Raw genomic sequence first — 26,801 nt, 5'->3', positions numbered from 1 at the left:
CAAGCAGAAACAAGGAGGGCGCCCTCTACCAAAGGTGAGTGGTAGCCGACAGGTTTAATACATAGCGAAGCTTTGTCTTTCCGCTGCCGAGGGCGAAACAGATGAACTTTCCCGATCCCGCGTCGCGGACGCGCTCCGAGAAGTGCGCTTGCTTCCTTGGCCGATCCGGATGGGAACGTTGGTTCGTGTGCCGCCAAGAGCACAAGAACAAAGGGGGGAATAATTCAGAGTATTAAGAACAATCGAACCAAGGCTGGCACTCCTCGCTCTCGCCCAACGAGATGCATAGGTAGTATGCGCAAGTGACAATTGCGCCAGGATTAAGAATCCAATGCCATGCTCTACCTTCCTCTGCCTGGCCGTCAGAAGAATTTTGCCATGGCCCTGCTGAGATCGATGAAATCGACCGGCTTCGTAACATAGTCGCTGAACCCCGCAGCTATGCACTTGTCTTGTACGTCAGACATGACGTTGGCGGAGAGCGCGATGATGGGCATCGCCGCGACCTCACCGGCCATCTCCCACTGGCGAATCTCTCGGCAAGCTTGATAGCCATCCTTGCGTGGCATGTGAAGGTCGCACTTTGTGCCGCATCAGCTATTGTCCCGGATAGGGGATGCGTCGAGACTTACCAGGATGAGAGAGTAATGGTTGTGCGGCTTCGAGAGGACCTTGTCAGTGCACTCGACGCCGTCAATCGCAACGTCCACGTCGACGCCAATCTTCTTGAGGTACTTCATGAGCACCTTTTGGTTGACCGGGTTGTCTTCCACCAACAACACCCTGTACCCCTTGTTGCCCATGCGTCGCCCAATCTCTTGATAGCTCGCCTTCTGGTTCTCCACCATCTTTTGCGCCGTCGTTCGATTCCGATCCGTACTCAGCTCCCGCACCTTATCCGGGTCGAAGATGACGGCAAAGCGTGACGGCTTGACTGGTTTGTAGATAAAGGTCACCAGGTTGTCCGTAAACAGCCGGCTGTACTTCGTCTGCGCCGCGAGCTTGATCACGGCTTGGCGCTGCATCGAGTCGGAAAGGATGAGGATGGTGGTACTGTCGACCGTCTGCGACTTGGTTATCTGATCCATGACGTCAATGATGGCCTCGGCAGAAGAAAGGTTGAGCACGATGTGCGTGAATTGGATGGCATCGCCGCCGCCAACATAGCTCCGCGCTTCCTCAACCGACGCCAGTGCTGTTATCTGATGCGGCACCTCCTTGGGTAGCGTCATTTCGATATGCTGGGTTGTCGCCTCGCGACTGTGGTATTGTGGACATATGATCAGGATCGAGTACATGGGTGGCCAGAACTCTGACGACGGCTGGCCGACGTTTCCCGAAAATGCTGCCTGATCCATGGGCGCTCCCTCGTGCTCAATGTCCAGTCTCATCTGGAAAAGGTCCTGCCCGCTCGCCTTGGCTGCCTCGCTGATACGAGCAAGTTCCTGATTCACCGACGTTGCCGAAGCCCGGTCCGCAACGTGCGGTCTGCTTGCATGGAATGCGGGTTCCGGGCAGCCGGTCGACACGGTGCCAGGCGGAGCATAGAAGGCACCGGCCGTGCCATCGTCAGCCTTGGCATCGAGATGCCGTCCCGGAGCAGGCGGAGACCTTCCTGTCGCCGAAACGATGACAGATGCAGCGTGGTGGGACTCGGCCGGCTTGGAAGCCCCCGGACTTTCGGGCAGGGTTGGCTGGTCGCTTGCGGTTGGCAGCGCGAACCGGGCCGTAAAGGTAAACGTCGAACCTTTCCCCAGCTCCGCCCTGCCCTCCATGGTGCCGCCGTGAAGTTCAACCAGTTGCCTGGAAATCACGAGACCCAACCCGCTCCCGCCATGCTGTCGAGTGCTGCTGCCATCGATTTGGCTAAACGGCTTAAATATGAGCTCCGCTTCTTCCTTGGAGAAACCCCGACCGGTGTCGGTGATGGCAAACTGAAGCTTGATGGTCGAGCCGTCTTTCTCCGAGGGGTCATCGCTACAAACTCGGCATCGACTAAACACCTCTCCCTCGGTGGTAAACTTGATGGCGTTGCCGATGACGTTGAGCAAAACCTGGCGGATGCGAACCTTGTCACCCTTGACCCAGGCCGGCACATCCGCGTCGACAAGATAGTTCAGCTCCAGGCGCTTGGCGATGGCCATGGTCGAGACCAGTTCGTTGACGTCCTCGATCAGGGATCGAGTGTGGAACCATTCGTGCTTCAGTTTCATCATGCCGGCGTCGACCTTGGATAGGTCTAGGATGTCGTTGATGATCATGATCAAACTGTTGGCGCTCGTTTGGATCGTGTTGGTGTAGTCACGCTGCTCCTCGTCGAGCGTCGAATCTTGCAGGAAGCTGACCATGCCCGAGATGCCGATCAAGGGCGTTCTGATTTCGTGTGACATGTTGCTCAAGAACCTGCTTTTCGACTCCATCGCCTCCTTGAGCTTCGTTTCCAAGATTTTGTGGTCGTTAATGTCCGTGGCCGAGCCGAAGTAGGAGCTCGCGCCGCGGCCAAAGTCGATGGTATCAATCTGAACGCAGCGGATGAGATGCCAGCGGTACTCGCCAGTCTTCGAGCGCAGGCGAACCTCGGTCGTGTACGAGAGCCTGCCGCTGGTGTCGGTCGTCACCTTGATGATGCCTTTCCTCGCCAGCTCCGTGAGGTCGGTCGACGACAGCTCCTGGCTCGCCTCCGTTTCGGAGCTGCCATTTCGTGACAACGCCGAACGACTGCACGACAAGCCTGTTTCCGGAGGCGCGGGGGACTTTGCACCCTTGGCGGTGCCGGACGTGGACGAGGCAGCGGACGAGCTGGATCCATTCATCCATTCAGCATCGGGATTTCTCGACAATTCACGGCCTCGGTCCGTCGGGATGCAGCACTTTTCCAGGTCGTCCGGATGAACATAATCCATGAATCCCAGGCCCAGCGCGGCCTCAAACTTCTGCCCCGTGTACGAAAGCCACTGCTCGTTGGCAAAGGTGATACCGTCGTCCTCGGTGGCGGTGAAGATGATCTGCGGAATGAGATTGGCCAGCAGTCGATGCTTGGCCTCGGACGCCTCAATCTCCTCTTGACGGGCCGCCCGCAGCTCTGCGATGTGCTGTTCGTGAATGTCCATGTAGGAGCCAAGGAACTGCATGATGACGCCTCTCTTGTCCTTGGATGCGACCGCCCTGGCGTAGAACCATCGGTATTGGCCATCAAACCTCTTTATGCGCACCGACCTCGAGAACTGCTCTCCGGTTCGAAGCGAGTGGCCCCAGGCCTTGAGGTATCCATCGCGATCGTCCGGGTGCACGCTGCCCCAGGGGTCTCTCGACAGATCCGAGACGGTCTGGCCGCGGTACGACAGAAATCGACTGTTCACCCACACAGTCTCGCCGGTCTGCGGCAAAGACACAAAGACGTGGGCGGGCAACGAGTCTAGGATCAAACCCTTGAGCTTATCGGAGGGAGGTGGCATGTCGGTCCCTAGGGTAGCCAGGGAACCGGTGCGTGGCGGCGCCGATGGTGTCTGCGGCACCTGTCGACCCAGACTCGAGCTCGGGGGCAGCGACTGGAAAGACGAGGCAAAGTCCGCTCCATAGCTGTGCAGCTCGCTATGGGCATGCACCGGGCGCAAGGGGGGATCGGGTCTCTCACCGTCTCCTGCCTTGTGTTCCCGCTTCGTCGTTCCATCCTCCCCGGGCACGTCGGCGTCTCGGTCGCTTGCGCCATTCGCAACGAAGTCCTCCCACGCCTGCGCCGTCCTCTCGTTAAACTCGAGACCCAACATGTCGGAGACGTGCTCGGCGGCGAGGGGACTCTGCGAAGGCTTAGGAGGCGACGAGAAAAGCTGCCTTGCGTCCCCCGGAGGGTTGTCCTTGGACCCAGCCCGTGCCACCTGCATTGCCGGACCACGGGATTCCTGTCGCGCCGAGGAGGGCGCTCTCCGCTGGCTGCTGAAGTAGTTTTCGGATGGCTGAGAGGCTGCCGCCGGGCTGCCGGCCGGCGGTTTCTTGTCGACGATTTGATTGAGAGATTCGTTCTCCCACCTAGGGGTCCCGATCGGGGAGCCTGTGGCACTCTTCGAGATGCCAGAATTTTCGCTCGGACTCGTGATGCTTCCGCACGGGGGCTGCTGCAGCAGAACTTCTCTCGGCGCCAAGTAGGGTATCTTGTTGTCGTGCCTGGCGTGGGGTGCGACGGCGCCGAAGCCGGCCGTGGGCGGCCGTTTCCGCTGCATGCCAGCAAGTTCGGTCTCCAGATTGCTATAATATCGGCACAGGGAGAACGAGGTGGCTAGATGTGGCGCGAGGTGTTCGAGAGAGTGCCTGAGCTTGGACGGGTATGGTATCATGGGACTCAGAATGGACAAGATGGCAATGGGGGCCGGCTTCTGCTTCCGCGAAAGCTCCGGTGTCAGGCGGTCCAGATCGCAGAGCTCTCTGTCGTCGCCACTTCCGCCGTCCTTGCTCCGAGGCTGGGGGCGTAGACCCCTGGTTGTAGCGTTCGGCTTGAAGGGCTGCGCTGGCCTCGAGAGGAGCACATGCGTCAGCGGTATGTGCAGCACGGTCCACGAGTTGTCGACGCCGATGGCTTCCGGCGGTCGCATGCCGGAGTAGCTTGCCGGGGCCGAACCGGGGTTGAAGGAATCCTCGTCGACCATGGCATCTGTGAAGAACGGGTTCTCCTTGGGATCGGCTCGCACCGCCGGCGAGGGAGCGGGCGACTGCGACCAGGGGGACGGCGGTGCCTGCTCGTACTCTTCGTACCTTGGGGTGCGAGGCCTCGGCTCTTCTTCGTCAAGGTGCGAAGCCATCGATATTGCATTCCCGCGAGACGGGCTGGCAAACATGGACGAGAAGGTGGAAGCGGCGTCGGATGGCCGCCTCGCGGGTCGCTTGGCCGCTTCTGCGCTGCCCGGTCTCGAATCCGGCTTTTCTTCCGTCGGCTGGTCATTCTCCTGGCTCGTGGTGGTGGGAAGATATGGGTAACTCCTGGTCAGAGCGACGGGCCGCCCCCGTTGAAGTATTCGCATGATTCCCGCATGGTCGATGAGAGGATCGGCCTCGAAGTCGAGAGCCTGAAGGACGGACAAGATGCGGCCCTGGGGCTCAGAGCCGGCGGCCACGGGAGCCTCCCAACCGGGGACATGTCGTCGCTTGCGCTCGGCGGCATCGTGCTCCTCCAAAGCATCCTTGTTCAGCTTGATGTAGTGACTACCTGCGGCGTGGGCGGACCGGACGGACGAGAATAGCGTCTTGCTTCTCGTCAAGCCCGTCGGTCTTCGGGCGGAGCTGGGTGTCTGGTGCTGCGCTCGCTCCTTGTTCTCCTCGTAGGCCGTGAAGGAATGACGGCTGGCCAGGCCAGGCCGCGTTGGCGTTCTCGGCCCCGGTGTGAATTCGGCACGGACGGACATGTCCGAGATGGCCTGGTCGCTGCCCTGGACGACGCTGCTTCCCTTGGCCATGTAGCCAAGGCTCAGATCGTCCTGCTGGTGCTCATTGTACGTCGCCTTCTGGCCCCACGGCACGTTTTCAATGTCGGTGGTGTCGGCCGGAACGGCCAGCGTTGCGCGCTCGGCCTTGTAGACATCCTTCAATATCTGAACGACAGTGCCCCACCAGGCATCCAGGCCAGGCTCGGCGCCAAGCATGAGGGATAAGTCGTAGAGGTTCGGGACGGGCGAGTCGAAGGTATCCTGATGGCGCGACACGCCCAAGGGACCAAAGGTGCAGTTGGAGGCCGGCGTCGAGTTGTCCGAGAGAACCTTGTCCATGACGGCGCGGTTCTCCACGGCACCGGCGTGCGACGTCCGAGGGATGCCGGCGGGCAGCGGTAGGAACTTGTGCAGCGAGGAAGGGGAGAATCCGGGGTTGGTCATTCGAGGGAATGGATACGACGGCGTACCGACGACGGAGCCTGGCGTGGTGCCGCCGCGAACAGTCTTGGCGGATTCGGTGGACGTGGTGGTCGAGGTGGTGGTCGAAGTGGTGACGGACGGGCGTCGAGGTTGGTGGCGGACCGCCTCCTCGAGGATGGGCGAGATGCGCGTCTTGTCTGGCGGCGACGCGAGCATGCCCATGGCGGAGAGCTCACGTATTTCCAGATCCCGCGCCAGCCGCTCGCGATACTCGTTGAGCTGCTGCTGCGAAGTGGCCAGGGGAGGGGGGGCGGCTGGTGCAGCGGTGGCAGCGGCTTCCCCGTCCCCTTTCGCCTGGGAGGGGCCCGATGCCGGGGAAGTCCATCCGGCGGGCGGAGTGGTGGAGTGGCAGGATGCTCGTCGCGACATCTTGCCGGGCGCATGCGAAATCGATGCTTCGGCTGCTTTGGCTTCGAGATCGGCTTCGAGATCTACTGCTGCACATCCATAGCTCGCGGGTGGCTGGCTCGAGGGGGCGACTTGGGGGGGCCGTGGTGCCTCGTCGGCCGGCCCGGGGAGCACGAGGATCGGAAGCTCCAGTAGACGGGCGGAGAAGGAAGCAAGCGCCGACGTGGATGCGGATGTGAGCGTCGATCTAGGAATAGACGTTGCCGTCACCTTTGAGGGTGACGCTGAAGGCGACGTCCGTCTGGCCTCCTCTTGGAGAATGGTCCTTGGCATGCCTCGACGTGGTGCCTTTTCCGTTGGATGTCGTCAAGTATCGGGAGGCAAGCGGGACACGCAGGCAGGCACGCAGGCAGGGTTTGATGCCGCATCGACCGGGCAGAGAAGGGGCATGAAGACTCGGGCCTGCTCTGCTCCACCTCGGCTTGCTTCGTCAGCGGATGTCCGTTCCCAATCGTTGCGTTGCCGCCGGTGTAACCGGCAAGGGGGGGGGGGATAGATGCGAATGAAGGCACGGCATACCCGGAGGACGATGGTGAACAGCTACGGGCCAAGCTTCGCTTCACGTCCCGTGGGCGTCCGGGCGCCTGTAGAGTAGGCGAACGGCCAGACAAGCGGCTCTTGTTTCCCTCCGAGGAGCCGCGGCGGTTGTGCAGGAAAAGGCGAGGGGAAAAGGTCAAGGGAAGATGGGACGAGAGAGAGAGAGAGGGATCTCCGAGGGCGTTCCGGAGGGTGACGGACGGCCCTGGTGGAGGGGAGGGGATTAATCACTCTTGGTGGCGAGATGCAGTCGGTGAACGAAGGTGCTGGGTCGATGCAGTCGAACGGCAGTCACCATCGGCTCACGGACGACGCAGCATGCAGGCCGATCAATCAAGACAGACCCTATTCCGCATCCGTGACGGTCGAGGGAGGCCGTGGCGAGGCGGGAGAAGCAGGGGCGTGCACGCTTGTTGAGCTGACTGTGGGCGGAGAGGCGGCGAGTCGGCAGAGGCAGAGGGCACAAAGGCACGAGAGGCTGTCGAGGAGAGCATTGTATTGGACGGTAGACGTGATCATGGGTACCTTGCTCCCACCTCCAGCGAGGTGTGGGCCCGGGAGAGGAGGCACAGCACACTATGACGTAGGCAGAGGCCGCAGGCCACACCACCCAGACAGCGCCAAGCTCCAGCCAGTCAGGGGCACGGAAGCCTGGAAGCCGAGGAACCACAGTCCACCAGCCTACCACAGGCCTACCACAAGCGTACCATAGGCCTACCACGGGCCTTTTTTTTTATCACCTCGTGATTACTGGAACGAACGAACTCTTATTTTTTTCTTGTTTTGTCTCGCAGCATTCGTGGGCGACCAACGACGTCGGTCCAGGCGAAGGGGGGGGGGAGAGGGTTTCAGGGCCTGCTCATTTCCGCTTCGTCGGCCAGCTCGCATTTGTGCCGGTTCGTCGTCACCACTCGTGCCAGCAGTGCTTGTGGAAAATGCAGCCATGGAGCGTTGCAGGTATGGAGCATGACGAGGCAATACCCTCCATGGCGCCGTCGTTGTCGTCATGAATCCCTCTACTCTGCGGCACCGGTGGCCATTCGGCCGTCAAAGGGATGCATTTGTTCAATACCTAGCATCCGATCCTTCGGTCGTCAAAGAGTGACAGCTGCTTGATTTTCGGCACTCCGACGATGAAGAGAATGCAGGGTCGCGCGACTGCCTCTTCGCTGATTACGTCCAGGTCGAGACCATTTAATTCATTGTCACACCGGCGCTGCTCCTTCGTGAGCGTACTCGTATTCGTGACGGCAGAACCGGACCCGAGCAGAAAAGGGTTTGACTTGCCGCTGAAGAATCTCGGCTCCATGAAACGAGGCCAACGTGGCCGGTGCAGGATCCGTCACGCCCTGGCCGTCTGCCAGGCAATGGCCATGCCATGGTGCGGACAGAGTATGCGGAGCAACGGTGCGAGCGTGGCCTCTGCGCAGAGCGAAATCTGAGACAAGCCGTTTGCACCAACCTGGCCCTTGATCCGACCCTTTTCATCCGCTGCTTTTGTGGCATGCAGCATCATTGGACGGGCGTTTGCCGTTCCGTCTCTTTCTCGGGGGATACAAATATTCCCAGTCCCTCACCCCTGGGAGCTTTTGATCGGTACCGAGTACAGGGTGCGATATTTGTCGCAAAAGCTCCACTTCCAGGGTCCAGGATTCCAGGATTCCAGGATTTCAGTATTTCAGTATTTATACGGAGTACGGCAAGCCTGAGATAAACCACCTTGTGTGGCAACCTCCGTGCGGAAAAGTATATGCATTAGCGACGACATCAAGCTAGCAGTTGTATGGCGTAGGTGGCGCAGATTCATCGTAAGTGCTTGTGGTGTACGGAGTACGGAACTCGGAGTACTGAAGTACTTGATGCAGCCAGCCAGTCAGGTGCAGCCTGCGTGCTGCCGCAGGCACATGTACTTATATGCATACCTATGTAGTACCTACCTGCACTTGTACATACTGCTGAGTGCTCCGCACATATACTGATACCCGTACATGCAAGTACTGTAATTGCACATTGTATGGAGTGCAATTACATGTACAGTATTACTGACTGCTTCGTGCTGGGTACGGAGTACACCTATGGAGTTTTGACATGTAGGTGCAAGTACTTACCTACAGTACCTACTTAGGTAACCTACAACTAAGTACTTAGGAACCTAGCATACACCTACCGTGTTCTCCGCGCATGTCATGCAAAGTAATTTTCTTGCAGGCACCGAAAGCACTGGCATCGCGCCCTTGATCCACGTTGGCGACCTCGGACCCCTTGCCATGCAGGCGACGTGCTTGTGGTGCCTTTTAATACTGATACAGGAGTGCAAGGGATTTTTTTCTCATCGATCTCGTTGCTAAATATAGTCGTGCGATCGATCGACTTGGCACTGGCCTCGATGCCATCGAATCATCGTCACACGTCAGGCGGCGGCCAGCGAAATGGTGACTATGACACTACGGAGCCCGCAGCCGCATGTATTTGCGCTGTAAATGTACAGTACTGGAACGGGCCAATTGTGCATTTCGTGTACATGTACTCCGTAATTACTCCATACTGTACAATATTGTCATCGATTGAGGGCCTGTATACTCGCACGTGACCAACACGTCCCTGCTCTGCACCGTTGGAAGCCAAGCATACAAGCACCGGCACCTCGTTTGGTCGCATGGGGGAGCGAGCAGCAATAGTCTCGTGTGCCATACGCTACGTCCCTCAAGCACTCTCCGTCCCTCGCCCTCGTTGCATCCGCCATCTCGCGCAGGCGATGCATGTCGCTTTATTTTGCCTATTTCAGCGTCACCAGCTCCTCGGCGCTCGTGGGGTGGATGGCCACGCAGCTGTCAAAGTCGGCCTTGGTGGCGCCCATCTTGATGGCGACGCCAAACCCCTGCAGCATCTCACCGCTGCCCGCGCCCATGATGTGCAGGCCGACGACCTTCTCCTCCGGGCCGGTGACGATGAGCTTGTAGTTTGTCGGGCCTTTCTGCTCCGGGTTCATCATGGAGTAGTACAGCGCCGTAAAGCTCGTCTTGTACACCTTGACCTTGTCCTTGCCGTACTTTTCCACCGCCTGCGGCTCCGACAGGCCGATGCTGCCGACCTCGGGGTGGGCAAAGACGACGGACGGGATGCAGTTGTAGTCGAGCTTGGCCGTGGAGAACTGCGACGGCCCGAAGAGTCGATTGGCGAGCTTCCTGCCGGCGGCGATGGCGACGGGCGTCAGCTCCACCTGGCCCGTCACGTCGCCGAGCGCGTAGATGTTGTCGACGCTGCTGTTCTGGAACTCGTCGACGACGACGTAGCCCTTGTCGCTCAGCTTGACGCCCGCCTCCTCCAGGCCGATGCCACGGGTTTCGGGCCTTCGGCCGATGGCCCAGATCAGCGTGTCGACCTCGGACACGGAACTCTCGCGGCCGGCGTCATCCTTGTAGGTGACGGTGAGCTTGCCGTCGGCGTCCCTTTCCACCCTCGTCGCGTTGGACCTCTTGTGCAGCTTCACGCCCAGCCGCTCGTACTCCTTGGTGACCGTCTCCTGGATCATGGGATCAAAGTTGCGCAGGAAGGTGTCGTGCCTGATGAAGAGATGGGTCTCGGTCCCGAGCGTGTTGAACATGCCGGCGAACTCGACGGCGATGTAGCCGGCTCCGATGATGGCCACCTTCTTGGGCTGCTTCTCAATCTCGAAGAAGCCGTCGCTGTTGATGCCGAGCTCGGCGCCGGGGATCTTGGGCGGCGGGTTGGGCCGGCCTCCGACGGCGATGAGGATCTTCTTCGCGTTGACGAGCACCTTGGAGCCGTCGTCGAGCGTCACCTCGGCCTGGTTCTTGGACAGCAGCCGGCCCCAGCCGTGAAGGTATTCGACCTTGTCGTTGTCGAGGTTGCGCGCGTAGATTCCGTTGAGCCGCTCGATGTACGCGTCCCGCTTCGTCTTGAACGTCGTCCAGTCAAAGGGCGCCGACTCCTCGACGGAGAAGCCGTAGGCCGTGGCCTCGTGGAGCGTTTCGGCGATGGCGGCGGCGTGGTACGTGATCTTCTTGGGCACACACCTGGGGGAGACCTCTGTCAGCTGTGCCGACGGCCACGGGGGGAGGCGCAGGCCGAGGGATGCCGTACCCGACGTTGACGCAGGTTCCGCCGAGCCGATTGGCCTCGACAATCATCGCCTTGGCACCAAACTTGGCGCTGGCCATGCGAGCCGAGCCGAGGCCGCCGCTGCCGCCTCCGAGGACGAGGTAGTCCGTTTCCTTGGTGATGGGGGCCATGGCGGACGAAGAAGATGCCGACAGGTGGCGGGTCAGTGAAGCTATTCGCGACGGAGCCGTTCTGGAGGCGGAGGCGAGGTAGGAGGAGGCGCGGGGTGCAAGGGCGAGAAGCGGCATCGACGGAAAGGGCGGGGGTCGAGAGACGATATCCCGCAGCGAGGACAAGGCGGGAAGGTCGACAGGATGATTAATGTACTTGCGTGGACGAGTGCCTATTAGTTCGCCTTGGGCGGGGTTGCTAGGAGTTGGGTGGCCGAATTTGCGTGAAGCTTCCATGTGCGACGGATTTGTGACAGGCAAGCCACTTGGCACCGCCGAGTGACGTGACGCCGACGGGTCCGGCCCCTCGAGACATGCAGTGTACTTGCAAGTACATCACCCTGCTATATTATTAGCACAGGAACTCCGTACTCTGTGTGGAGTCCAGCACGACGATTGCCTGATAATAGCTCTGCAACAACCGCGCCAGGAGGTAGCCACAGCGGGTTGGTAGAGGCCACCAAGGACTACCTAGGTACTCCGTATAATACAACCAAGATGATCGTGGAAACTTAGTACGCTGTTAGGTTCTACCATGATTACCTCTACCTAGGTACATATGCTATGTGCTGCTCACCTTCGATGCACTGCTGCAAATGGTCGACATGCATGTACAATGTACTTGTACTTACTTGAGTTCTCTGTAGACACACTGAGGTCGTGGTGCGGAGTACGGAGTATTCCAGCGTAAATTGTCTGTTGGATTCATATAGCTCGTGCTGCATCAAGTACCTTGAATAGTACCTAGCTAGTACAGGGAATTAAGTACACAACTACAGTACTCCGTACAGTACATGTATTGTACTCCGTACTTCCGTGTATTATTAATAGTAGGGGTGCTGTACCTACGGAGTACTGTGGTAGGTAACCGTAGCAGATAAACAGCGATACAGTATAGTACTAAAAGTACATGTAAATACATGTACTGTACACTGACCATCTGCCGTAGGTTCCTTCAAAACAAAAAAGGCAGGGGAGCTGCAGGCGGTACGTCTCTGGTACTCGACACGTACGTGCTCTGTAACGGCTGTGGACGGACCTATACTAAATTCAGCACACGCACCATGGACGGCTCGGCTAGGTATGGAATAGGTACCTGCTAGTACTTGGTTGGTACCCTCTAGTGCCAGTAGAGTGCACCTGTACTGTAGACGAGCTCGCCTGTTCCTGCTCCTCCTCGAGACCACCGACCTTGTACATAAGTACCACTCACTGCACTACTCCGTAAGCACAGTCCGTTGTACTTGTACTGTATGCTGGCCAGCTTGTTTGCCCGCTGAGCTGAGCCACAGGCACGTCACCGCTAGCCGCGCCAATCACAACGCCTGCTCGCATGGGCTCCAACATGGCCAACACCAGCCTCCAACAGCTCATCATCCTTCCAACACCGCCCAAGTCGACCGACTCCCCTCCTCGTCCCATCCACCTGCCGTCGTGCTCCCATCCCTTGTGGTGTGGAACGTCTTGATAGCCGCTTCGGGAGCGTTCACTTGTCCGTCTACTTGCACGCAACTCGTCGTGGTGCGGCAGCCTGCTCATCCCTCAGCAAAACGTTGCTTCGTCTCCTGCCACCATCAACTCGCTCGCTGCCGCCGGCTCCCCTGAACCCCAGTCACATTGCACGCGTCCATCGACTGACCTGAGCTGGCCGGGAACCGAGCCTTCCCCCGCATGATATATCATGTCTACGGACACGGGCGCTGATTCTGGTATTTTGCCTCCCGCCACTTGTCCTCCTTCTCGTCGAAGCCACCTGTGACCGTGACCGTGACTGATAGCATCAAGCTTCGCTCAATCTCAACCTGACGCCCGAGGAGAAGCGAGTGTACGGTGACCTCTTCAAGCAAGCTGACCCCGAGAATCTCCGAGTCGTCACGGGCGATGCCGCCGTGAGCTTCTTCGACAAGACGAGGCTCGACTCGCGTGTGCTAGGAGAGGTAGGCAACCCTCACCACGTCACCGGCGCGCCATCCCACTGAACGGTCGTCCCGTCTAGATCTGGCAGATCGCCGACAAGGAGAACCGCGGGTTCCTGACGCCGACCGGCTTTGGCGTCGTCCTGCGCCTCATCGGCCATGCCCAAGCCGGCCGTGAACCGAGGGCCGATTTGGCGCTCAAGCCGGCCCCCCTGCCTCGATTTGACGGCATCCACACCGCCGCCGCCCCGGCGGCCTCGACGTCACCCTTGGGGTCGTCGCCTATACAAGCCCAGGGCACTGGTGGTGCCGTCCGAATTCCCGCCCTGACCCCGGACAAGGTTGCCCAGTATTCGGCCCTGTTCGAACGACAGCCTTTGCAGGGCAACATGCTCGCGGGTGACCAGGCTCGACAAATCTTTGACAAGTCCGGCTTGCCAAACGAGACGCTCGGCAGGATATGGGCCTTGGCTGATACCGAGCAGCGTGGCGCCCTGGTTCAGCCCGAGTTCATCATCGCCATGCACCTGCTCACCTCGATGAAGACGGGCGCTCTCCGCACCCTACCCAACGTCCTACCCGCTGGCCTGTACGAAGCCGCGACGCAGCGTGCGTCCGTCTCGGGCCCTCGGCAGTCGCCCAACAGCACCGGCCTTTCCGCCATCCCTAGGCAGATGAGCGGCACGGCCCAGGCTCGCACCAACAGTCCCCACGGGCGGGCTTCCCTCTTGGCCCCCCAAACCACCGGACCGGCCGCGGGCGACTGGGCCGTCACGCCGGCCGACAAGGAGCGCTTTGATCAGATCTACGCCACCTTGGACAAGACGAAGAAAGGATACATCACCGGAGACGAGGCCGTGCCCTTCTTCAGCCAGTCCAACCTGTCCGAGGAGGCACTGGCGCAGATCTGGGACCTCGCAGATTTCAACAGCCAAGGCCAGCTCACCTCGGATGGCTTCGCCGTCGCCATGTACCTGATTCGACAGCAGCGTAGCGGGCGATCGGCCGCGTTGCCCGCCGCTCTGCCGGCCAACCTCATCCCACCCAGCATGCGCAACCAGGCGCGTGCGCCGGCCCCGACGTCTGCCTTTGACCCGCCGCCTGCGACGCAGCCTCCTCCGCCTCAGCCGTCATCGGCCCTCGATGACTTGTTCGGCCTCGACTCGTCGGCGCCCAACCCGATGACGGCCGCTCCGGCCCAGGCACCCATGTCCACGGGAGGTTCCAACGCCAACGACCCGTTCGCGGGAGGCTCGGCTGTCTTGTCGCCGTCATCTCCCATCAGGAGCGCAGCCTCCAACTCGGCATTCAAGCCGTTCGTTCCATCCTCGTCTTTCGGCAAGGGCCTCTCCGCCCAGCCGACCGGCGATGGTCCCAAGCAAGCGCAGGCCGAGGATCTTTTGGACGACCACGACCCCGAGTCGAGCCAGCGGATAACGGGCGAGACCACCGAGCTCGCAAATCTTTCGAACCAGATCGGCTCGCTGTCCAAGGAGATGCAGGACGTCCAAGGCAAGAGGACCGTCACCCAGAACGAATTTAATCAAACAAGCTCGCAGAAAAAGAACTTTGAGCAGAGGCTGGCGCAGCTTCGGACCCTGTACGAAAAGGAGGCCGCCGACGCCCGGGCCCTCGAGGAGCAGCTGCGGAAGTCTCGAGCCGATACCCAGAGGCTCCAAGGCGAATGCATGGCCTTGGAGGGGGAGTACAGGGACGCCCAGGCACAGCACCGGCAAGTGGCCGAGGCATTGCAGTCGGATCAGCAGGAGAATGCCGACCTGAGGGAACGTATCCGTGTCATCAATGGCGAGATTGCTCAGCTGAAGCCGCAGATTGAGAAGCTCAAGTCGGAGGCGCGTCAGCAGAAAGGCCTCGTCGCCATCAACAAGAAGCAGCTGGCGACGACAGAGAATGAGCGCAACAAGCTCAAGGCGGAGGCAGAGGGCTCGGTCAGGGGGGGCGACGAAGGTTCTCGCCAACTTGACAGTGCTTCGCCGGCCCATGCATCGTCGGCTTACATCGCGAGCCCGACCTTGTCAACAAGCAGCGCCAACAATCCATTTTACAAGCGCACGGCGAGTGCGGACGTTGTCGGCCCCTTTCCCCTGCCCACGAGGTCCGTATCCAACAAGTCCTTTGACGACGTCTTCGGCCCGTCCTTGCCTCCCGGCTCGTCCAACACTCCGCCGCTACCAACAGGCGTGTTCAAGCAGCAGCATACCGGGAATTCTGCTACCAGCGTGGGATCGTACAACACGGCCAACACGGCCACCTCGACCCCGAACATGAGTCACCAGGGTACGATAATATCCGAGCCACCGGCTCCGCCTGAGTCAAGGCAGATCAGCTCCAGCTTCCTACCCTTCCCTGACCACACGGAGTCGCTGTCGTCATCCCGCCAAGTGTCACCTCCTGCGTCTCGCGCCGAAGGGTCGGCTGTGAGCTTGACGCCCATCCCCTACCTCGGCGACTCCAGCCCGCGTGTGCCTGCCACAATGGGTGTCCCGACGACGTCCGAGGATGAAGACGAGAAGGGCAAGGCTGCGAGTCCCGCCACCCCCACCAATATTCCCGGGAGTTTCTATCCTGCCATCATGGCCGAGACTGCCCAAAAGGCCTCTCAGGGCGAGACCCTTGCCGTGAATGAACCTGAACAATTCAGGAACACCGACCAGGCCAAGGCAAAAACTGATTTCGACAATGCTTTTGCCGCCTTCGCATCCAGCAAAGACTCCAGCGCCGCGGAAGGCTCTAACACACAGGCCACATTCGACTCGGAGTTTCCGCCAATCTCGGAACTTGAACGCGAGGAAGATAGCGAATCGGATAGCGAGCAAGGCGGGTTTGATGATGATTTCACAACCGCATCCCCCCAGCAGAAATCCGGAGGCAAGAAATCGAGCAGAAAAGGACGTACGACTGCAGTTACCGACAAGACTGACGGCTTTGCCGCGGCAAAAGTGCCCATCGCAGACGACCAGCTGGCGGAGCCTGCGACTTCGAGGTAAGATTCTAAACGTCCGGAATGGCTGAGAGTCCTGTGCTAAGTCGACCGCAGCTTGGAGCAGCCACGGTCCGCGGCTACCATGACCAATTCGAAAGCAGCTGATACGCAGTCGACAGCATTTGGGAATGACATGTTTGGTTCCGCTGCTCCGGCTCCAATGGCCTCGTCGAATCCACTGGCGAACGACGTATTGAGCTCCGCTGCTCCTGCTCCAACGACCTTGAAGCCACTGGCGAACGACATTTTCAGTTCGCCTGCTCCGGCCCCGACGACATTGAAGCCACTGGTAAAGGACATTTTTAACCCTCCTGCTCCTGTTCCAGCCGTTTCAGCTCCTGGACCGATGAAGCCAGCGGCGAAGGGAGCTTTCGATGACCTGGATGAAGACTTTGATGGCCTGGAGGACGCAAAAGAGGGCTCGGCGGATGACGACTTTGCGAACATCTCTCGGGACGACTTCAATCCCGTCTTCGACAGCAGTCCGCCCACGAGTCAAGCAAAGAGCGAGTCGACTGCCTTTGGAAACGAGAGCAGCTTTGACTTTGTGCCCTCCCAGTCCGTTGCCAGCGGCAGCGGCATGGCAGGAGATGGCCCTCAGAAAGGCTCCGACAATCACGACTGGGATGCCATCTTTTCGGGCCTCGACAAGCCAACCACAGCCACCCCACCCGGTTTCAACAGCGAGAAATCCAAGAGTGATGGCAAGAAAGACAAAGGCCCTCTTCCAGGTACCGCCCTGGCTGAACCGGGGGAGCACGACGACCCGATCCTCAAGAATCTGACGGGCATGGGCTACTCGCGGAAGGATGCCGTGGCAGCGTTGGAAAAGTATGACTATAATTTGGAGAGGGTAAGCTACATCCGAGTGCAAAGGAGATTGCGAGAGGCTGACAATGATTCCGGATAGGCTGCCAACTTCTTAGCTAGCCAGTCATAGGGGAGAACGACGGGAGCGAGGGGGTCCCGTCTCGGCATGGCCGGATGTGGAAACGAAGTTGTCGTTGATGGGCACAACTACTACGAATTTGCATGTGGAGGCGGACACGTGCGGCATGTGTTTTGATAGCTATGTGAGCGTCGGCTAAAGCAAAATGTATAGGGGGCAGGGTTTGCGACATGATTATCCATGATTACCCTACCCGTCACTGCCAGTCTGGACCGGTCCCTTGCTAGTTGTGAGAGTAATGGCTTGGATGCAAGTCGAGAGGTAGCCAGATGCCTCGCGTGTTGTCGCGGGGGGGGGGGGGGGGGGGGGGGCATTCATTATCTGTCATTGGCATCTTCATCAATAATACAAGAAAGTTCCATTAATCATGCTGTATTGGCAGTACTTCTGTTGGCACATGAAAATGGGAGACTGAGTGCCAGCATGCTGGGCTATTGCGACGTGGATCGCTCGAGGTCTTCCCTGCCTATTCGTTCACACACGCATAAAAAAAAGTAGAAACTCAAGCAGACGGGAGCAGGGCCACGAGCATCGACGACAGGGGCAAGGGCAGGCTCTCACTTCACTTTGCCCATGATGGTCTCGGGCCCGCGGACGACGTCCATCTGAGCGGCCCGGGCCTTGACGGCGTTGAGCATGCTCCGCTCAAAGTCGTCGCGGGAGCGGAGGACGGCCTCAACCCAGCTCAGCTGCAGGTCCCAGTAGGTGGTCTTGAAGGCGGCGAACTCGTCGGCGACGGTGTCCTTGTCGGCCGAGAGGAGGCGGAGAAAGGACTCGGTGGCGCGCCAGGTCTGCTTGATGGAGTTGGCGACGTCTGGGTTGGGGAGGTTGTTGAAGAACTCGAAGGCGGTCGAGATGTCGTTGAAGAGCTTGTCGCGGAAGGGGTCGGTGCGACGGAAGCGGGCGCCCTTGTTGCGGACGGAGGAGAGGTAGCGGACGAGGAGCTCGTCGGCGAAGATCTCGGTGAAGATGTCGACGAGGGAGTGGTGCAGGACTTGGCGGTAGTCGTTGACGTACTCCTCAAACGTCACGACCATCTGCTTCATGGCCGTGTTGGGGTACCATCGCGGGGTGAAGAAGTCGGGCATGACGGCCTTGAAGTCGATGGCGAAGATGAGTTGGGCAAACTTGTTGATGCACCAGGTGCTGAAGTCGACGTATCCGTCGCGCAGGGCGGCCACCTCCTGGTCGACGCGGCCGAGGTACTGGGCCGTGACGTGCGGCTCGAACCTCTGGCAGAAGCTCGACAGGTAGCCGAGCCGGTTCTCGTCCTCGTTGTCGTCGATGCAGGCGATCTGGTCGTTGGCCGTGGCGACGAGCCAGTCCTGCAGCGCCTGGAAGGCCTCGAGCTCGGGCACCTTGCCGGCCTCGTAGCGGGCGGCCTCGTCCTCGAGCAGGCGCTGCCAGGCCTGCTGGCGGGTGCGCAGGCGCAGGAACATGGCGTCGATGACGCCCTCGACGACGTCGGCGCGCTGCGAGTTGGCGCCAGCCTCGACCTGCTCGCGGAGCATGCGCCAGAGGGCGACGAGGTTCTTGGTCCGGAAGTAGCCGTACTCGTCCTGGTCGAGGTTGGAGCCCTCGACGTTGCGGTCGGCGAAGTCGGCCTTCTCCTGGGCGAAGATGCGGTCGATCCACTCGTCGAGGAACTTGATGATGAGCTGGCGGAAGTCGCGGACGAGCTCGGCCTCGCGGTTGTCGACGACGTGGGGGACGAGCGACTCCTGCTTGAAGCCCATCCTCGCCATCTTCTTGTAGTACTTGTCGGGGAAGCCGGCGATCTCGAGCGTGTGGCCCGAGCTGGCGTCGGGGCCGTCGATGATGCCGACGAGGAAGTCGTGCATCAGCTGGTGGTAGATGTCGGCGTACGTCTTGGCGATGCGCCAGCGCTTGGGCATGAGGGGCGTCATGCCGACCTTGACGGCGTTGAGGTCGTTGAAGTACCACTTCATGATCTTGTCGAGGCGGCTGGCGTCGTCGAGGAACTCGTCGCGGGCCTGCTCGAACTGCTGCTCGGCGCCGAGCTTGATGGCCTGCATGAACTTGGCCTTGTAGCCGCGCGCCTTCTTGGCGCCGTCGGTGATGCTCTGGAAGCGGGCGGCCATCTCCTCGTGGTCCTTGAGGGCCTCCTGCAGGGCGAGGACGCGCTGGTCGCTGCGCTCCTCGGCCTCCATGACGACGGCGAAGCGGACGACGAGGCCGTTGTTGTCCTCGACGACGAGGTTGATGAGGTTCATGGCGAGCAGGCCGACGTGCTCGTCGAACCAGTCGATGGCGTCGTCGAGGCGGGCGAAGTAGTCCTCGAGCGTCTGCTCGAGGCTCGGGTCCTCGGCCCTCTGGATCTGCTCCATGGCGTCGTCGCGGATGTTCCGCAGCTGCGTCAGCTCGTAGTGGCAGCGCAGCAGGTTCGGCATGTTCTCCTTGTCGTCGTCGTCCTGCTGCAGCATGCGGTCGACCATGGTCAGCCGGTCGTTGAAGGTCTCGAGGTTGCGCCGCATCGTCTCGACGGCGCCGAAGTTGCGGTGGGCCTGGGAGACGAGGTTGATGCTGGCAAAGTCCTTGATCATGATCTGCGACTCGGAGCACAGCCGGTCGATGCTCATCATCTCGTCCTTGATCATCTGGACCGCCTTTTGGCCGTCGCCGAGGCCCGTCATGCCCGACTGGGTCGTCTCGAGCTGCTCGCGCAGGCCGTTGCGCAGCCGGCTGTCGACGGCGCCCTTTTTGCGCGAGAACTCGAGCTTGAGGGCGGGGATCTTGTCGAGGTCGTCGGGGTGCCGCAGCAGGTCCGACAACCTCGGCGCCGGGGCGTCGTCCATGGTTCCGTCACGGCAGGCAGCGGTAGGCCGTTGCACCGATCATACCATGGCGATTTGGTGACGAGCGGAGAGGGAGACGGACCATGCACCGCGGCGAGGGCGATGGGCGATGGGCGATGGGCGACGAGGGAGGGGGTGCTTGACGTGTTCGACTGTCGAGGCGGTTGCTGCCGGTCGAGCCTTTTCTATCAAGCCTGGCTCTTGAGGAGCAAGGAGGGTGTGGAGGAGGGAGAGGAAGAGGTTGAGGTGCGGTTCCTGTGCAGAATCGTCGCTGGGGATGATGGAGGAACGAAGGTGCGGAATGTCGAGGAATGCTTACAGCTCAAGTACAGCGCTGAATGCGTTGCCACAGGCTGCTGTTGCGGCCCCGCAGGCGATTGCTCAGTGCCAGGCGCTGCTCCAAGTTGGTAGGTGCTACAGGTATGCACATGCATACAAGGACCTAGTAGCATACTTGTAGGCGCTATAATACTTGTAGGCACTGTAGGTACCGCGGTACGTAAAGCAGCCCCACGTACAGTGCAGAGAGCGCTGTAGTTGAGCAGATACGGACTGATTCGGTGCAAGACCAGCAACTGCAGCATAGCAAAAGCCTACCATTACACCAACGAACATGGGATTCCCCCATCGTCGCGTCCGCATAAGCACTTGCACGTAATATTGTTACTACACCGCAAAGCATACCGAGGACGACCTCCTCATCAATGGGCAGCCCATATTTGGGCACCAAAAAAAAACAAATAGGTATCGTTGCACACACACCCTTTCCTTCCCTTGGCCTCCCTATGTTGAACGGAATCTTGCTCGAACATTGGCTTGTTCTGAATGCCATTATCGATTGGAGGACGCCGTCATCCACGCGCTTCCTGCTTCTCCTTCTTCTCCTCCTCCTCCTCCTCCTCCTCCTCCTCCTGATGCTGCTGCTGCTGCTGCTGCTGCTGCTGCTCCTGCTGCTCGTGCTCTGCGTCACTGGCCGTCGATGCTGCCGTCTCGCTTTGATTGCTGCAAGCGTCAGGGTTAAGAGGATTCAACATCATCACCGTCGGAACCAGAGCTGCTCGTAGAATCGTCGTCGTCGCCGTCGTCGCCGTCGTCGTCATCCGAGCTCTTCAATTCTCCATCCTCCTCCTCGGCTTGGGTGCCGGCGGCGATGGCACCCTTGCTTTCGCCGTCGACACCGTTCCCGCCGCTCCCAGCCTCGTCTTCCCCCAACCCAGCCTCGTCCGTCTTGCGTCGCTTCGCCGGCCTCTGCGTCTTGTTGGCGCCCGTCTCGGGGCCATCATGGCGCGCTGTCGCCGATTGTCGACGGGGGATGGATTCCTTGGGCCCCAGGATGAATCCGGCTGGGACGGATTCGCCCGCCTTCAACACGAAGACGGTAGGAAATTCGCGAACTCGCGTGTTGGAGAGAATGTCCCGCAGACAAGCCCCTTCGTCCAAGGCGGCGACTGTACTGGGACGGTCAGCCCTCCCCGGGGCGCCTGCGAGAAAGAATGAAAATTGCTTCCGCAGCTTGTCGTCCCTCTCGCTCGGCCAACAGCTTCCGACGTCTGCGCCGTGGTGTGATGTCCAGCAGCCGGTGGAAGGCTCCTGTGTCGAGTCGGTGCCGAAGCTCCACGCCGAGCCCGGGGCGGCCTGAGGAGCCTCGATCCGACGCGCCCCTCGCGGTTGTTCGCCGGTGTCGTGCGTCGCTGCTTCGTACGCCAAGTACAGTGGCACGTCCTCGAGGACTTTGGACAGCACTCTTGCCGCTGTCGGCCTCGTTTCGTCGGCTTGGGACCGCTCGTCGTGCCACAGGACCCATTCCACCTGCCAGTTGATCATGCCCGTCTTGCGATTGAACGTCGTCTTGTTCTCCTTCTGCCTCGACAACCCCGTGGGCGCACATTCCACTTGCACGTTGAGGAACCGTAGCCTCTGGGCCAGGCACCGCTCGAACCTTCTCTCCTTCGACTCATGGAGCACCTTGGTCACCGCCACCTTTCTCTTGCGTCCGTCGCGACCCGTCTTCCACTGCGTCTGCTCCACCGTCCGCGGACGCAGTTCCTGCGGCTGCACGAGACCCTTGTCCCTGACCAGAACTCGCTCCGCCCGCTCGACGGACAAGCCGAGGCCGTGTAGGAAGTTGTAGTCATGGTCGATGCCGCCGACGGTACGCAGCTTCGACTTGGGCACGTACGCGGTCGGGTCACGCTCGCCGTTGCATTCGGACCAGGACTTGTGCTTCGTGATGCACCCCAACGAGCAGGTCTGGATGCCGCATCGAGGGCATTTGTACTTTGGTTCCGATACGTGGCAGATGGAGCAGAGAGTTGTGAGCAGGGGGTCCGACATCTTTGATCGTCGTCGGGAGAGGAGATGATGATGAAGGAGAGAGAGAGAAGCCGTCCATCTTTTTCCCCGCCTGGGTCTGGATAGATCCGGTGCCGGCGTACCGCACCAGCGGTACTTTTTTTTACAGTGGGTTAGCTGGTGCCTGTGGGCCATCGTGGCCCCGACGGACGCTAGACCGGAAGCTCGGCAGCGGTTGGTTCGAGTGCCTCGTAGGTTTGGTAGTGCGCTGGACGCCTGTAAACGTACCTGTGCGCCCTGAGCATCGCACTAGTAGTTGGGTAATTCCAGAATGCTTCAGCGGCCACCGATGCTGCAACGTGACGATGTACGGTATTACAGGCACCTAGACAGAGACACGGAGTCAACGGCGGCGGCGAAGGGTGGAAGAGTGCACATTCCTCCCCGCGGCATCTAACCAACGCAACTTGATTCGGAACTTGGAGAAGAACAAAAATCGGACACGGAACGGGGACTCTGCCGCTTCATACATAGATGGCAGGAAAACAGGAGAGAAATTCAAAGCGTCGCGGCCGACACAGTCGCACCACGAGCAACTCGTGCTACAGAAAGATGTGTACAAACAAAGAAAAAACTTTTTTCCGTCAAGGAAGTGGCAACAAATGTAGGCGCGGCTCGAAACGGAGCCCTGCTTATTTTCCAATATTCAAAGCCATGGCCAAAATCCACGGCGGGAGAAGGTATGAACGAACCGGGTCGAGGTCGGGGCGCATCCAGGAGGCGAGCCGACGCCGCCGCGATGGGAACCAACCACTCCCTGCAGGCGTCGGCGGAGAGGGCCGGCGTCCTCGCGCCCGTCGTCGAGCTCTCAGCGCGAGCCGCCGAGCGCGCTGATCCTCGCGCCCGAGGGGCGGTGGAGGAGCGACTGGGAGTGCTTGGCGACGACGCTGGCCTCGTTGGGGGCGGCGCCCGTGTCGCTTCGGCACTCCTCAAACTCCTCATCGTCCTCGACGATCTTGGTGGGTATGTCCTGGTGCATCGAGAACTGCTGGCTCGAGCGCTCGGGCGTCGTCGTGGCCGAGGCAAACGACATGGCCGTGCTGCTCCGGTTGTGGACGAGGTCGGGCGTCGGCGGGATGCTCGAGGCGCGTCCGAAGGCGGCCTGGGGGCGGGCCTCGTCGCCGGCGTCCGAGGTGGCGACGGAGCGGTCGTCGACGCCGTCCTCGCTCGGGACGACGGACAGGTTGCTCTGGCGTCGGAGCGATCGCATCTCGGCGTCCTGGGCGAGCTGGAGGCTGTCGACGGCGGCCTGGCACTGGTCGGCGATGCTGCGGACGATGTGGGCGATGGCGTCCGTCTTGTCCTTGAGGTGGCGGTCGGCGACGTCGATGAAGCTCGACGACGAGAGCCGGTGGCTGGCGCGGCGGGCGGCGCGCTCCTCGTCGTCCTCGTCGGCGGCGGCCCCCTCGTCGTCGGTGGCGGCGGCGAGGTCGTCGGGCTTGGTCAGGGACTGGGCGAGGTGCTCCATGTGATGGCTCTGGCCGCCGATGAGGCTGCGCAGGTGCAGCACGACGCGGCGGGCCTCGTCGCGCTGGCGCGAGATGCTCGCGTTGGCGTGGTGCAGCTGGGCGAGCTCCTGCCGGTTCCGCTTGCGCTCGCGCTCGAGCTCCTCGGCAATCTCCTGCTGCAGGATGAGGGCCTCGAGCGCGTCGTCGCGCTGCTTCTCGGTGCCGGACAGGCGGACGGTCAGGCGGGCGCCGTCGTCCTTTTGCTGGTCGAGGAGGCCGGTGAGCCGGCGGTTCTCGCGCTTGTGCGACTCGATCTTGACCTTGAGGTCCTGCGTCTCCTTGGTGAGCTGCTCGGCGAAGGACTGGAACTTGAGGAACTGCTGCTTCCAGCTCTCGAGCTCCTCGACGAGGTAGTTGTTCCGGTTGCTGACCTTGGCGAGCTCCGTGTCCATGCGACCCTTGAGGTTGATGAAGTCCTGCCAGGCCTCGAGGGCGTCGCGCGAGTACTGGTTCCGCTCGCGGACGATCTCGTTGAGGTGGCGCATCGAGACCTTGGTCATGAGGGGCTTCTTGACGGAGCCGCCGAGGACGGCCTTGAGGCCGGTGTTGCGGCCGAGCTTCTCGCAGACGTGGTCCATGACGGCCATGACGGAATCCTGGTTCCACCAGGTGGGGTCCTCGACCGACTCGACCTCGCCGCGCATGACGATGATCTGGCCGGCGGGCACGAGCTTGCCGCCGCCGTAGGCGGAGCGCAGGTGCTGGGGGACGCCCGAGGGGGTCACGTCGCCGTCGAGGGCCTGGGTGAGGCGGGCGACGAACTTGTTGCGCTGGCCGGGCGAGAGGGCCGTGGGCGGGCTCGAGGTGAGGACGAAGTTGCGGTCGAGGTCGACGACGAGGGCGTCGGCGGGGGCGGTGAAGAGGGAGCGGCACTCGGCGGTGACGCCGAGCACGTAGGGGCCCGGCTCCTGGACGAGCTCGTGGGCGTGGCGGGCGTGGACGACGGGCACGTAGAGGCCGCTCCACTCGTAGACGCGGACGCAGTAGCGGAGCGTCTCGGCGGCGACGGTGAGCATGGCCGGGTGGTGGCTGACGAGGATGATGCGGCGCGTGGGCGAGATGGCCGCCTCGACGACGCCGACGATGTTGGGCACGGACAGGCAGGCGAAGAGGGGCCACATGGCGAAGTTCTGGAAGCCCGTGGGCGACGAGGGGAACTGGTAGCACAGGGCGTAGTCGCGCATGTCGATGCGGACGAGGTCGTTGAGGCGGGGCGCGGGGAAGCTCAGGATGCGCGACACCTCCTCGGCGTGGAAGAGGTTGGTGGCCTTGTTCCAGTGAATCCACATGCCCCGGAGGTAGTCGCCGAGGAGGTCGTAGAGCGGGTACCGCGACAGGAAGGACAGGCAGTAGGGGATCCAGTACGTCTCGTCGGCGTTGTCGTAGAAGTCGGGCTCGGTGCGCTTCCGCAGCTCGCGGATGGTCTCGGCGCGCCGGTCGTCGGCGCGGGACCAGACGCGCAGGCAGATGCCGTAGAGGGTGTGGGACGAGTCCTGCTGCAGGACGAAGGCGTGGTGGACGCAGTGAGGCTGGCCGCGGCCGGTGCAGATCTCGACGTCGTGGGGGAAGCAGGCCTGGGCATCGGGGCAAGGTCAGCGTCGGTTCGTCAGCGCGGCATCTCTCCCGCCTCGGCGGCGCGCGTCGGTCATACCCTCATGGCCGAGTGCAAGGCCCGGGCGATCTCGTTGTCCTGCTCGAGGCGAGGCGAGCTGCCGAGGATCTCGGGCAGCCAGAACTGGCCGACGGCGCCCTTCATGTGGCTGATCTTTCCCTGGACGGGGGCCGGCGCCTTGACCCACTGCGAGGGCTCGCGACCGACGCCGCAGACCATGTAGGCGTGCGTGAGCGTCTTGGGGGTGCGGTGCTGGGCCTTGAGGCCGAGCGTCGAGGGGATGGGCTGGGTGATGCGCGAGTGCAGCGACGAGGTGCGGCTCGGGATGAGCATGCGGTCGTCGTGAGGGCCGCTCTGGTCGCGGGTGCCGGGCCGGCCATCGCGATCGCCCGTCCTCGGGCGGCTGAAGGACGGGCGCGTCGTGAGCGAGGGCGGCATGGCGAGGCGAGAGGAGGACGAGGTCGAACGGTCACGAGGGAGCGAGGTCGTGGTCGGGGGTCGTGGTCGGGGGTCGTGGTCGGGGGTCGTGGTCGGGGTCGAAGCCAGACTATATGATGGAGGGACGGATCCTGGGCCGGCGGCTCCGAGGCAGATGGAGACGATGGCGGAGGGCAGGCGACGTCGACTCAGCTCGCCATCCGGGACGAGGCGGTGGCAAGACGGCGACGGCGTGCGGACGGAAGCTCCCTCTCCGACGTCGAAGCGGAGGCGGAAGAGGCGGGAGGCGAGATTGATGGAAGAAGGAAAGAAGGAAAGCGGGAAAAGGGAGGGCGAGGCAAGGAGGGCCAAGGAGAACGAGCGGACGGACGAGCAAACGAACGGGGCGAGGAGGAAGCCTCGGCGGAGGACGGTGACGAGCAGAAACGGAACGGCAGAGGAGGGAGAGTCGAGCGGAGGTCGAAGGAGGGCGAGACACGGGAATCAGGAAAGGTCTTAGACGGCGGGAGACGGGGGGCCCGGGTGGAGGAGGAGGTTGCAGGGGCCATGGTTTGGTCGCACCGGGGCGCGGGTGACGGGAGCCAGCCAGCAGCAGCTGGCGTGGGTTGGAGGTTCGGGTGAAGCATCACGGATGGACGGTCAGCAGGCGACCGAACGAGGCCAAGCCAGGGGAGGGGGGGGGGGGGAGCTGCCAGCACGACGCCCCCCTGTCGCCCAGCAAATTCGCTAATGCTCGTGCATGCAGCTACCAGGAGATGCACGGTACTAAGCATACCTCCCTGTACCTACGCAGGCGTCACGCAAGTAGTTGTACAGGTACATGCGCGACAAGTACGGAGTACATGCGGCCGAGAACTCGGATACCTGCTCGCCCCACGCACCACCACGACCGCCGCAAGTCATTGTACCTCGACGAGCACGCACAGGCATATATACAGGAAACCTAGGAGCGGCGGATTCGGTCGTTGCCGGAACATGTCATCGCGACCACGGCCTGTTTCGGATGGGCATGCGGCCAGCTCAGGCACACGACAAATGCGCTATGAATAGGCTCGTTCTTATTTGGCCAACA

At 61.3% G+C, this 26,801-nt stretch overlaps 6 protein-coding genes across 6 annotated transcripts; 1 reads left to right on the top strand and 5 right to left on the bottom strand.

Annotated features, from left to right (window-relative positions):
• Nucleotides 1–362: 362 nt before the first annotated feature.
• DCS_07203 (ATPase-like, ATP-binding domain protein) lies at nt 363–6,578 on the bottom strand (the record flags this gene model as incomplete). Its single annotated transcript, XM_040804489.1, has 2 exons — nt 363–581; nt 633–6,578. 2 exons carry the CDS (start codon nt 6,576–6,578, stop codon nt 363–365), a joined length of 6,165 nt encoding a protein of 2,054 aa, XP_040654593.1.
• A 3,040-nt stretch (nt 6,579–9,618) lies between these two features.
• Nucleotides 9,619–11,371, bottom strand: DCS_07202 (glutathione reductase; the record flags this gene model as incomplete). The annotated part of the gene is made up of 2 exons (XM_040804488.1): nt 9,619–10,879; nt 10,947–11,371. The coding sequence occupies 2 exons, from the start codon at nt 11,369–11,371 to the stop codon at nt 9,619–9,621; spliced, it is 1,686 nt and encodes a 561-aa protein (XP_040654592.1).
• A 1,444-nt stretch (nt 11,372–12,815) lies between these two features.
• Nucleotides 12,816–16,994, top strand: DCS_07201 (EF hand domain protein; the record flags this gene model as incomplete). Its single annotated transcript, XM_040804487.1, has 5 exons — nt 12,816–12,843; nt 12,920–13,071; nt 13,131–16,054; nt 16,109–16,907; nt 16,965–16,994. 5 exons carry the CDS (start codon nt 12,816–12,818, stop codon nt 16,992–16,994), a joined length of 3,933 nt encoding a protein of 1,310 aa, XP_040654591.1.
• Nucleotides 16,995–17,560: 566 nt separating this feature from the next.
• DCS_07200 (putative protein transport protein SEC6) lies at nt 17,561–19,819 on the bottom strand (the record flags this gene model as incomplete). Its single annotated transcript, XM_040804486.1, has 1 exon — nt 17,561–19,819. The coding sequence occupies one exon, from the start codon at nt 19,817–19,819 to the stop codon at nt 17,561–17,563; it is 2,259 nt and encodes a 752-aa protein (XP_040654590.1).
• An 851-nt stretch (nt 19,820–20,670) lies between these two features.
• DCS_07199 (uncharacterized protein) lies at nt 20,671–22,153 on the bottom strand (the record flags this gene model as incomplete). Its single annotated transcript, XM_040804485.1, has 2 exons — nt 20,671–20,801; nt 20,869–22,153. 2 exons carry the CDS (start codon nt 22,151–22,153, stop codon nt 20,671–20,673), a joined length of 1,416 nt encoding a protein of 471 aa, XP_040654589.1.
• An 826-nt stretch (nt 22,154–22,979) lies between these two features.
• DCS_07198 (DENN domain-containing protein) lies at nt 22,980–26,277 on the bottom strand (the record flags this gene model as incomplete). The annotated part of the gene is made up of 3 exons (XM_040804484.1): nt 22,980–25,253; nt 25,331–25,980; nt 26,112–26,277. The coding sequence occupies 3 exons, from the start codon at nt 26,275–26,277 to the stop codon at nt 22,980–22,982; spliced, it is 3,090 nt and encodes a 1,029-aa protein (XP_040654588.1).
• Between the last annotated feature and the right edge of the window lie 524 nt (nt 26,278–26,801).

Source organism: Drechmeria coniospora, chromosome 03 (genome assembly GCF_001625195.1).
Source record: "Drechmeria coniospora strain ARSEF 6962 chromosome 03, whole genome shotgun sequence".
NCBI lineage: Eukaryota > Fungi > Ascomycota > Sordariomycetes > Hypocreales > Ophiocordycipitaceae > Drechmeria > Drechmeria coniospora.
Note: the sequence above shows the minus strand (reverse complement) of the source record. Positions and strands in the feature narration are given on the sequence as shown.